General features: G+C 51.7%; 1 protein-coding gene across 4 annotated transcripts in view; it reads left to right on the forward strand.

Moving 5' to 3' along the window:
* Window positions 1-1400: 1400 nt before the first annotated feature.
* SIN3B (SIN3 transcription regulator family member B) overlaps window positions 1401-12338 on the forward strand; it is a 50158-nt gene continuing 39220 nt past the window's right edge. For 3 of the 4 annotated variants that reach the window (XM_055372074.2, XM_031004129.3, XM_055372075.2), the window contains exons 1-3: window positions 1418-1564; window positions 1815-1921; window positions 3518-3671. In XM_055372074.2, coding sequence (XP_055228049.1) covers window positions 1454-1564; window positions 1815-1921; window positions 3518-3671 — 372 coding nt within the window. In that variant the 5' untranslated portion in view covers window positions 1418-1453. Of the gene's footprint in view, window positions 1565-1814; window positions 1922-3517; window positions 3672-12338 lie in introns of all 4 variants that reach the window. The other variant, XM_031004130.3, reaches the window with a different exon arrangement.

Here is a 12338-nt window from a genome sequence, read left to right on the forward strand (position 1 = left end):
AGCTGGGTCTAAACGTGTGCACCACCACGCCCAGCTAATTTTTTCATTTTATTTTATTAATTAATTAATTAATTAATTAATTTTTTGAGACAGAGTTTTTGCTCTTGTTGCCCAGGCTGGAGTGCAATGGCGTGATCTCGGCTCACTGCAACCTCCGCCTCCCGGGTTCAAGCAATTCTCTTGCCTCAGCCTCCCAAGTAGCTGGGATTACAGGCATGCGCCACAAAGCCCGGCTAATTTTGTATTTTTAGTAGAGACGGGGTTTCTCCATGTTGGTCAGGCTAATCTCCAACTCCAGACCTCAGGTGATCTGCCCGCCTCGGCATCCCAAAGTGCTGGGATTACAGGCGTGAGCCACCGCGCCCAGCCAATTTTTTCATTTTCTTTTTCTTTTTTTCAAGGCCCGGCTAATTTTTTGTATTTTTAGTAGAGACGGGGTTGCACCGTGTTAGCCAGGATGGTCTCTATCGCCTGACCTCGTGATCCGTCCGCCTCGGCCTTCCAGAGTGCTGGGATTACAGGCGTGAGCCACCATCCCCAGCCTAGAGTTCTTGATAGTATCAGGGCTGAGAAAGTACCAGAGTTAGGGCCGGGTGGGGTGGCACTAAAAGTACAAAAAATTAGCAGGGCGTGGTGGCGGGCGCCTGTAGCCCCAGCTACTCAGGAGGCTGAGGCAGGAGAATGGTGTGAACTCGGGAGGCGGAGCTTGCAGTGAGCGGAGATCGCGCCACTGCACTCCAGCCTGGGCGACAGAGCGAGACTCTGTCTCAAAAAAAAAAAAAAGAAAGTACCAGATTTAGGAGGCTCCTAAACTGGTCCAGATGGGAAGTGACGGGGCCAAGGATAGGGAAGTGAAGATGGGAGGAGTAGGACTAACTTAAAGGCCATTTAGCAAAAATTCACCACGCAAGGCCCTATATTAGGGCGCTGGGTGCTCATACCTCATTGTCCCGTCAGCTCCACAAAGCAGGGGCCAACAAACTTTTTCCATAAAAGGCCAGATCGTAAATACTTCAGGGTCTGCAGATCTGTAGGATCTTTAGCAACTACCTACTCTGTTGTAAGGCAAAAGCAGGCAGAGAAGCTAGGTAAACGCGTGGGCGTGTCTGTGTGCTAATAAAACTTTATTCAGGGACCCTCAAATGTGAATTTCACAAACTTTTCACAGGTCATAGACTATTCTTCTTTGGATTTTTCCCCCGGCTATGTAAACATGTAAAAATAATTCTGAGCTTGCGGGGCCGGACAAAGTAGGCGGCGGGTCTTGGCTCGCCTACCCCTGCTATATAAATCATTAATTATGATACCAATCTTAAGGAGAAGATCTTCAGAAGAGTCCCTCAAAGAGCACCGCCCCTCAACGTCATCAAACCCCGCCTCCAAAGGCGGAGGCTGCGCATGCGCGGCAGGCCCTCGGGCGGGGGCGGGGCGGGGCGCAGCTCCGACTTCGGACATGGCGCACGCTGGCAGTGGCAGCGGTGGCGGCGGCCCCGCGGGCCGGGGGCTGAGCGGCGCCCGCTGGGGTCGCTCGGGCTCCGCAGGCCACGAGAAGCTGCCGGTGCACGTGAGTGGCGTCCCCGCCCTCCCTCGGGGACCCCATCCTCTGGACCCCGCGGGCGGGCGCCCCTCACCCAGGCCCCGCCCGGCCCCAGCCCCCCCTCGGCCTCCCCTCTGCACTGACCCGGACCTCTCACCCCTCACCTCTCACCTCGGCCCTCCGAAGGCCCAGCCCATCCCCTTCCCCTCAGGGACCCCGGCCCCTCGTCCCCTCGTTCCGCGGCCCGGGCCCACCGGGACCCTCCCCTTCTCTGCAGGTAGAAGACGCCCTCACCTATCTGGACCAGGTGAAGATCCGCTTTGGCAGCGACCCTGCCACCTACAACGGCTTCCTGGAGATCATGAAGGAGTTCAAAAGCCAGAGGTACCAGCGGGCCCCCTCTCCACCTCAGGGGACCCCCCGGGCAGGAATCGGGCCTAGCGGGGTGAGACCTCCCCTCTCCAGCCTGCCCCCTTAGCCGGGTGACCTTGCGCAGGTTGTCCAATCTCTCAGAGCCCTAGCTCCTTCTCGTAACAAAAATGGAAATGGGTAGTACCCACCTTGTGGAGCTTTGTGGGGATTCCTGGAAGCAGGACAGGGATCTGGGGGAGGCAGGGAGGGTGAGGCAGTGCACACTCATAGAGTCAAATCCTGCCTTGATTTAATATGTTGATTTTTAAATTAGTTTTGTTCATGAAAGATTTGGTGGGACCCATTTTGATTTTTATTTTCAAGCGCTGTAAAATATTATTTGTCTTGATGATTGAAATTTTTGGCACCCTCTTCCCGTTTAATCTTGTCCTCAAGATGCTTCTCTGGGCTCACTGTGGTCCCAGGCCTGCTTGGAAGTAAGACGCATAAAATGCTTAGTAAGGGAGCTGGCACACAGAAAACGTTTAAAACACATGAGATGATTTTGCAGGCCCAGAATCAAGGAAGATTACAGATAGATGGGGAACCCTGGGATCATGCCCTTGTTTTTATAGGAGACTCACTGAGGTTTGGAGTGGGTAAGGGACCCATCTAAGTGGCAGAGGTGTCACTAGAACTCAGACCCTCTAACTCAGGTTCTTGGAAGTCACATCCTTACCATACTGCTGCCCCCTCTTAGGAAACGTGGTGGGGCTGGCCTGGTTTCCTTTCGGGAGCCCAGTGCTAAGGGCTGGGCTGCGATGCAGCCAGAAGGGAGACCCCATCTCCCCCCTCCTATTTTTCTTACACGTTTCCCATTCTTGGCAGTACCATTGGTATTTATGCGTTGCAATTGTTTGCTCAGATGGAAACCTGTGTCATAGTCATCTCTATCTGATACAAAATGAGGGAAGTTTTCACATTGCTTAGAGGACTTTGGCCTCCTGCCATTTCTTGGAGTCCAGGCCTTGCGGTTGGCTCTCCTGACATTTTCAGAACCGAGTACCCATTCTTGGAGTGTTTTAGGGGAGCTGAGCGATGTCAGTATTCTCTGGTTCTCACCAGGAGGGAACAGGGAGCTCAGGCCTAGCCAGTCAGGAGATAGATCATGGTGTACAGATGCTATCACATGGGGGCACTTTTTTTTTTTTTTTTTGAGATGGATTCTCGTGCTGTTGCCCAGGCTGGAGTGCAGTGGTGTGATCTGGGCTCACTGCAGCCTCCGCCTCCCGGGTGCAAGTGATTCTTGTGCCTCTGCCTCCTGAGTAGCTGGGACTGCAGGCACGCACCACCACTCCAAGTTCGTTTTTGTATTTTTAGTACAGACAGGGTTTCACCATGTTGACCAGTCTGGTCTCGAACTCTTGACCTCAGGTGATCTGCCTGCCTCGGCCTCCTAAAGTGCTGGGATTACAGGCATGAGCCACTGCACCTGGTGGGTCACATTTTAGGTTCCTTTGTTGTCTGTTGAGAAGGTTTTTATGTGGCAGTATCAAGGGAGTGGGGAATACATTACATTTTTCATTTACTTCCCAAGACCCTTTTGCCCACTTCTGTTGTTTCTTCTAGCATCGATACTCCTGGAGTCATCAGACGTGTCTCGCAGCTCTTCCACGAGCACCCTGACCTCATTGTTGGATTCAACGCTTTTCTTCCCCTCGGATATAGAATAGACATTCCCAAGAATGGCAAGTTAAACATACAGTCGCCTCTGACAAGCCAGGTATGCCACTACAGTGGTTCGGGTGATCTCAGCCTTCACCGAGTATGTCTTGCTACTCAGGTTGGGCCACGTGTCTCTCCTGTATCATTGCTAGAAAGCCACTTAAGATCTGTTCTTTTTCTAGACGTGCTCATTGCTTCTAGCACAAATCAAAATAGATATGGAAACACCTACACAAGCAGCCTCTGCCTCCCAAATTGATCTGTTTGGAAGATTTAAATCAAGAGTGGATGTCAGGGAGGTATCCTCCTAACGCAGAATTTTGTGTGAAGTCTAAATAACCACCTCAGCAGTTGCTGAGGTCTTGGCTTGAGGCTTTCCCAGCGAGCATACCAGGCAGGCTTGCCCTTGTATTTAAGCATGTCCTCGTCTGCCTCTGATCACTCTCAGTACCACCTGCAAAATAAAGTGGTCGAGATGGTGTGTGAGTAGCCACGTTTATGTTGGCTGTGTTTCATTTAATTGTTGATAGGATCATTAGCTCAGTTGGGACTCCTGGCTTTGCTTTGGTCCCTTTTTTCTTGGGTGATAGGTGCTGGCCCTCTTTTTTTTATTTTTTTATTTTTTTTTTTTTGAGACGGAGTCTGGCTCTGTCACCCAGGCTGGAGTGCAGTGGCGCAATCTCAGCTCAGTGCAACCTCCGCCTCCCAGGTTCAAGCAATTCTCCTGCCTCAGCCTCCCGAGTAGCTGGGATTACAGGTGTGCACCACCATGCTTAGCTAATTTTTGTATTTTTAGTAGAGATGGGGTTTCTTCATGTTGGCCAGGCTGTTCTTGAACTCCTGACCTCAAGTGATCTGCCTGCTTCAGCTTCCCAAAGTGCTAGGATTACAGGCGTGAGCCACCGTGCCCAGCCTCCTTTTTTTTTTTTTAAGACAGGTTCTCACTCTGTTGCCCAGGCTGGAGTGCAGTGGTGCCATCATGTCTCACTGCAGCCTCAACCTCCTGGGCTCAAGTGATCCTCCCGTCTCAGCCTCCTAAGTAGCTAGGACTACAGGCATGCACCACCATGGCCAGCTAATTTATTTATTTTTTTTGTAGTGACAGGGTCTCACTGTATTGCCCAGGGTTGGTCTCGATCTCCTGGCCTCAAGCGATGTGCCCACCTTGGCCTCCCACAGTGCTGGGATTACAGGAGTGAGCCACTGTGCCTGGCTCACTGCCCCTTCAATCTCTGTGGTCTCTTCATGCTTGAGCTTACTAGCACCTCTGAGAAAAAGAAAGCCTACTTAAGATTTCCTTTTATAAGATGACCATTGTCATTTTTTCCACCTCAACACTATTTCCCGTTTAAGGCATAATTCTTTGCTGTTGGGGGCTTCCCAGTGCATTGTGGGGTGTTTAGCAGGATCTGTAGCGTGCACCTACCAGACCTTCACTCAGTTCTGACAGCCAGAAATGTCTCCAGACATTGCCAGGTGTCTCCCTGGGGGGCAAAAGTGCCCCTGTTGAGAACCACCGGTGTAAGTGGACCAGCTCTCCCAACCTCCTCCAGTCCTTGCCCCAAGAGTTTTAGCAGGGAGTGTCAGAATCTACTGCTGGAAGCACTTGGTAGGTCTTTTTTGATGGAAGAGATGATAGAGCATCCAATCAATTAGGGATCTGACACTCTGCAGTCAGTTGGAAAGAGAACAGCGAAGGGTAACGTGGCAGTGCTTTTGTATTAATTCCATGTGCAAGTTGTGTGTCAATTCTGCTGCTTCTCGGCCAGGCGCAGTGGCTCACGCCTGTAATCCCAGCACTTTGGGGGGCCGAGATGGGTAGATTACAAGGTCAGGAGTTCGAGACCAGCCTGGCCATCATGGTGAAACCCTGTCTCTACTAAAAGTACAAAAATCAGCCAGGCGCAGTGGAGCATGCCTGTAATCCCAGCTACTTGGGAGGCTGAGGCATGAGAATTGCTTGAACCCGGGAGGCAGAGGTTGCAGTGAGCAGAGATTGTGCCACTGCACTGTAGCCTGGGTGACAGAGCAAGACTCCATCTCAAAAAAAAAAAAAAATTCTCCTGCTTCTCTGTGCAAGACCCTCTCTGCCATCAGCCTGTTGTCTCCTGAAAGCCAAGGAGCGAGTCTCAGGTTTTTTTTTTTCCTTTTTTGAGACAGAGTCTCGCTCTGTCACCCAGGCTGGAGTTCAGTGGCGCAATCTCGGCTCCCTGCAACCTCCGCCTCCTGGGTTCAAGAGATTCTCCTGCCTCAGCGTGCTGAGTAGCTGGGATTACAGGCACGCTTCATCATGCCCGGCTAATTTTTTTGTATTTTTAGTGGAGATGGGGGTTTCACCATGTTGGTCAGGCCGGTCTCGAACTCCTGACCCCGTGATTCGCCCACCTCTGCCTCCCAAAGTGCTGGGATTACAGGTGTGAGCCACCGCACCCGGCTGAATCTCAGCTTTAAAGCGGAACTTGGAAGCGTGTGGCCACTGAACTCTGAAGAGCCTTCCATTTCCTGTTTGCAAATGAAGCCCCAGGATCCAGATGTACTGCTGTGTCTTAGACCATGAAAGCCTTAGCAAGACTGATCTCCGGAACAGTCACGACCGCGGGAGAAAGCCAAGCTCATTTGCAATAGCAGCATCCACCAGAGCACTTTGCAGAGCCTGAATGCTGTGGAAACTCTGGGTCTCATTCCTGTCACTCACTCAGAAAGAGCCAGAGTGAAAAGATGTGAACTGTGCGTCCTGCATGTGGAAATTGCCTTTCAGCAGAGTCCCTGCCCGTGGAGTAACTCGGCTTTCAGGGCTAGATCTTGACAGGCGCCACACTGTGGTTGTATTTGGAGTTGGCTCTTCCTTTAAGTAGCTGGGGTCCCCAGCCGTGGAGGGCTGGCAGTCTTGTCTCCCCATAGGTGGCTTAGGTGACAATGATGACGGTGCAGACCCATCGACCTGGGGAAAGGCTTGAAAAGAACTTTCACTTAGTAGCTACTCAGCAGGGCCTTGGTCATCTTGCTGCAGCCTGGGAACAGTCATTTCCAGGCTTAGGTGTAGAAGTTTGTTCTCTTCAGGGGCCCCTGGGAGCCCACTGGCTTCCAGTTGATATTGACACAGGTGCTGTCAGGTTTCCAGCCCTGTTTCCCAACAGTCTGGGCTGTTGTTTGTGTGGCTTCAGGACAGAAACATGAGAGATATCCCAGGTCCAGGCCATGACTCGCGTGGCTTCAGGAGTCCTTTGAGCTTTCGGCTCCCTGGAGTCCTTTGAGAGGCCATTGTCTGAAAGCCTCACAGGGTTTCCCACACACAGAGGCCCTGGTGATATTCTTTCTTTCTTTTTCTTTTTTTTTTTTTTTTTTGTGACAGAGTTTCAGAGTTTTGCTCTTTACCCACGCTGGAGTGCAATGACACAATCTCGACTCACTGCATCCTCTGCCTCCCCAGTTCAAGCGATTCTCCTGCCTCAGCCTCCTGAGTAACTGGGATTACAGGCATGCACCAGCGTGCCCGACTAATTTTGTATTTTTAGTAGAGACGGGGTTTCTCCATATTGGTCAGGCTGGTCTTGAACTCCCGACCTCACACGATCTGCCCGCCTCGGCCTCCCAAAGTACTGGGATTACAGGCATGAGCCACTGCACCCGGCCATCTTTTTTTTTTTTTTTTTTTTTTTTTTTTGAGACAGTCTCGCTGTGTTGCCCAGGCTGGAGTGCAATGGCACGATCTTGGCTCACTGCATCCTCTGCCTCCCGAGTTCAAGTGATTCTCCTGCCTCAGCCTCCTGAGTAGCTGGGATTACAGGTGCCTGCCACCACTATCAGCTAGTTTTTGTATTTTTAGTAGAGATGGGATTTCACCATGTTGGTCAGGCTGGTTTCGAAATCCCCTGACCTCATGATCCGCCCACCTCGGCCTCCCAAAGTTCTTTTTTGTTTTGTTTTGTTTTTTTACTTTAGTTTAATTGAATTATTTTTTAATTTTGAGACACCATTTCACTGTCACCCAGGCTAGAGTACAATGGCGCGATCTCAGCTCACTGCAGCCTCCGCCTCTGAGGTTCAAGTCATTCTCCTGCCTCAGCCTCCCAAGTAGCTGCGGTTACAGGCATGTGCCACCACACCCAGCTAATTTTTGTATTTTTAGTAGAGACAGGTTTTCACCATGTTGGCCAGGCTGGTCTCGAACCCCTGACCTCAAGTGATCCCCCACTTCAGCCTCCCAAAGTGTTGGGATTACAAGCGTTAGCCACTGTGCTTGGCCTTTTTTACATTTTTAAAATAGAGACAGGGTTTCACCATGTTGTCCAGGCTGGACTCAAGTGATCCTCCTGGCTTGGCCTCCCAAAGTTTTGGGATTACAGGTGTGACCCACCACGCCTGGCCAGTATTCTCTGTCGCTTAGTTTTTCTAGTTTGACTGTTTTGAAGTATCTTTTTCCCCCCCAATTTTATCACAAAGCCTGCCAGCTACTGACAAGTAGGGAGTGGCCCATAGGTGGTAAGGAAGGTGAATAAGAGAGTCCCAGCCTCGGGCAGCCTTTGGCGCAGGGTGTCTTCAGCTTTGGGGGCCAGACTCTTCTTTATGGCGAGGTGCCGTCCTGCACACTGAAGGGTATTTGAGCAGCCTCCCTGGCCTCCACCTACCAGATGCTTCTAGATGTGATAACCTAAAGTGTCTCCCGTGTTGCCGAGTGTCCCCTGGGTGGCAGAGTTGCTCAGGTTGAGAACACGAGTCTAAAGGGGAAGACAGACACAGCCTGTGGTGTGTGGCCAGTGACGACCTGGGGAATTTGGAGGAAGGAACAGCTTCTTACTGGAGCCTTGCCTTGGCCTCCTGAGTCAGCATCATTTACTGTCTGGTAATTCAGGCCTTGGTTGTAATGTCACCTCCACAGAGAGCCCCCCTAGTCCCTACCCTGTGTCATTCTTACACCACCCTGGGTTATATATTTCAAAACGGCTAGGAAAAGAAGTTCAGAATGCATTGTTTCTTATTGGTTTTCCTTCCTTGGTTGACGGTGAGTCCTTAAGATGAGGTGGGCCCTCCACTGTCTTGTTCATGACTGTATCCACCTTCTGGAACGTCGCCAGGGAGCAGTGCATGGTGCAGGAATGAGAAACTGGATGCTGGTGGGAACGTGGCCGCTCTCAGCTAGCAGGTCCTCTTCAGGGCAGACCCTGCCTCGTGGAAGATGCAGCTGGCTTGGACAGAGACAGAGATAACCCCTTAACGTGCAGCTCCTAACATAAGCAGCCCCTCGACATTCAAAGGGAGCCCCCTGGCTGTTCTCTGGGGGAGGTCCCGCTAGTTGTCAACAAGTCGATTCTTGTGTTTGTATCTTCTTGGCTCGTGGAGCAGGCGGTGACCCCTTCTCCGAGCCAGGCCCTGGGGTTTATTCAGAGGCCCTGCTCTCAGGGTTCCTGTACAGTCAAGGTGGGGGATCTGATGAGAAACAGATGGGCAGATGCGGGTGGCGCACGGGAGGGGGCAGAGAGAGGATGGAGCAGGCCAGGGAAGGGTGGGAGGAGGTGCTGTGGGCAGGACCTGTTTCATGAGGGACTGTTCCTGGTGGGGAGTGATGGCCTGAGGTGAGAGTGAGTGGGTGTGCTTGAGGAACAGCCAAGGAGAACGGCAGGGTCAGGAGCTGAAGGAAAGAAGGGGGAGAGGGAGCCAGGAGCGTGAGAACCACTGGATGGTTCTGGGAGGTGGTTCTGCTGCTGTGCTGAGAATGAGGGGTCAGGAGGCCCCTGGGAGACCAGGGAGGGGCCCCAAGTGATGGAGGCGGGGTAGACAGTGATGGAAACAGAGTGGATGGTGACAAGGACCAGAGAGGGTCCCAAGTGATGGAGACAGAGAGGATGGTGACAAGGACCAGAGACAATTCCCAAGTGATGAGGACAGAATGGATGGTAACAAGGAGTAGAGAAGGCCTCCCGAGTGATGGGGACAGAGGTGGACAGCAATGGGGACAGAGTGGATGGTGACAAGGACCAGAGACAGTCCCCAAGTGATGGGGACTGAGTAGACAGTGATGAGGACAGAGTGGATGGTAACAAGGACTGGAGAGGGATCCCCCGAGTGATGGGGACGGAGTGGACAGTGATAAGGACCAGAGAAGTGCCGAGTGATGGGGACAGAGTGACTGGTGACAAGGACCAGAGGGGGTTCCCATGTGATGGGGGCAGAGTGGATGATGATGTAGATCAGGAGCGGGGGTGTCAGTGAGAGTGAGAAGTCTGGGCTGATCTCCGGATGCCTGATTCTCTGGGTAAAAGTGTGGGCCCCTGCTGAGGTGCATAAGGCCAGGGAAGTTGGGGGGCTGCTCTGTGTCTGTGCGGTGCCTGCCATTTGAGGCTCTGTTAATCAGTACCCAGGCGGGGCTGCGTGTAGATGCTCAGATGGACGTGTCGGCCACGCAGGATGGTTGTCATGGTGTGGGAGGCAGTTCGAACTCCGCCTGACGAGGCCACCCAGGGCACGGGGAGAGAGGAGGTGCCGGAAGAGAAAGAAAACTGGGCTTGTGCTGGGTGGCTTAGAGCAGCACAGTCGGCAAATGGTAGCTTGGAGACCAAAGCCAGCCTGGCTCGGTGTGATTGGTTGTGATTTTTACATTTTCAAAGGATTAAATTTTTTAAAATGTTTCATATTGTGATACTGTTCATATAACATAAAATCATCATCATTTTAAAGTGTTAGTATATTCACAATACTGTACAACCATCACTACTAATTCCAGAACATTAACATCACCCCAGGATCAAACCCTGAACCTCCTAATTCTCCTCTCCCCAAGCGCCTGGCAACCATGAGTCTGCTTCCTGTTTTTATGGATTTGCCCGTATGGACATTTCATATCAATGGGGTCATACACCGTGTGGCTGTTGGTGTCTGGCTTCTCACTCAGCATCGTGTTTTCCGGGGTCATTCACATCGGAGCCGGTATCAGTGCTTCCTTCCTCAAGACTGAATCATTCTCCACTGTGTGGCGGGACCACATTTCGCATGCCCACTCTTCTGTTGATGGATGTTTGGCCTGTTTCCACCTTTTGGCTGTTGTGCATAGTGCTGCAACGAACATTCATGTGTGAGGATGTGTTAGAACACCTGTTTTCTTTTTCTTTTTTTTTCAAGACAGAGTCTCGCTCTGTCGCCCAGGCTGGAGTGCAGTGGCGGGGTCTCAGGTCACTAAAACCTCTGCTTCCCAGGTTCAAGCAATTCTCCTGCTTCAGCCTTCCAAGTAGCCGGGATTACAAGCTCCCACCACCACGCCTGGCTAATTTTTTTGCGTTTTTAGTAGAGATAGGGTTTCACCATGTTGGCCAGGCTAGTCTTGAACTCCTGACCTCGTGATCTGCCATCCTTGGCCTCCCAAAGTGCTGGGATTACAGGCGCGAGCCACTGCGCCTGGCTTTTTTTTTTTTTTTTTTTTTTTGAGATGTGGTTTTGCTCTTGTTTCCCAGGCTGGAGTGCGTTGGTGCATTGTTGGCTCACCACAACCCCCTGGGTTCAAGCAATTCTTCCTCCTCAGCCTCCCAAGTAGCTGGGTCTACAGGTGCACACCACCACACCTGGCTAATTTTAGTATTTTTAGTGGAGACGGGGTTTTGCAATGTTGGCCAGGCTGGTCTCAAACTCCTGACTTCAAGGGATCTGTCCACCTCAACCTCCCAAAGTGCTAGAATTACAGGTGTGAGCCACTGTGCCTGGCCTGAGCACCTTTTTTCAGTTCTCTTGGGTATAGACCTGGGAGTGGGATTACCGGGTCATATGGTAGTAATAATTCCATGGTCAACCTGTTGAGGTAACTGCCACACTGTCCCTCGCAGTGGCTGTACCATCCCATCTGGCTTTTTGCCAAGCCCTGGTCTAGAGCGTGGTTCCCCATTTTGTCACAGTGGCACGCTTTAGGGGATCAGAGGGTGCATGCGGAGCTTGGAAATGCCTCCTTGGAATGGTGGGGGGCTCGCAGTAGCCTACAGCTGCCTCTGAAACAGACCTTGGCTCCATGCTGCTTCCCTACATACCCACACCCTGCTCGTTCCGACCCCTTCTGCCATCAAACCTGTGCACCATGGAGAAACAGACGCAGCCCCCTGTGAGCCTGAGCAGAGAATCATCCCGGACATCCCCAGAGAATCTTACAACAAACCCTGCCACTGACTGGGCGCAGTGGTTTACGCCTGTAATCTCAGCACTTTGGGAGGCCAAGGTGGGCAGATCGCTTGAGGTCAAGCGAGACCAGCCTGGCCAATATGGTGAAACCATTTATCTCTACTAAAAATACAAAAATTAGCCAGCGTGGTCGCACGGCACCTGTGATCCCAGCTACTCAGGAGAATCACTTGAACCCGGGAGGCAAAGGTTGCAGTGAGCCAGGATCATACCACTGCACTCCAGCCTGGGAGACAGAGCAAGACCCCATCTCAAAACAAAAAGAACAAATCCCGCCACCGAGGAGAAATTGTTTTAGAATCATGGCTGCTCTGCGTCTTGTATTTCTGCTTTTCTCAGCTGAGACTTTCTAGAATTGTCTCTGTACCCATTGTTCTGGGCAGAATTGTGTCATCCCCCCACCCCACATTCCACCCCAAATTCATGTATTTTAGCCCTAGCCCCAGCGCCTCAGAACATGACTGTATTTGGAGATGGAGCCTTTGAAGAGGTGATTTAAATGAGGCCATTAGGGTGGACCCTAATCCAGTCTGATTGGTGTCTTTATAAGAAGAGGAGATTGGGACAC

This window comes from Gorilla gorilla, chromosome 20, assembly GCF_029281585.2.
Source record: "Gorilla gorilla gorilla isolate KB3781 chromosome 20, NHGRI_mGorGor1-v2.1_pri, whole genome shotgun sequence".
In the NCBI taxonomy this organism is placed as follows: Eukaryota; Metazoa; Chordata; class Mammalia; order Primates; family Hominidae; genus Gorilla; species Gorilla gorilla.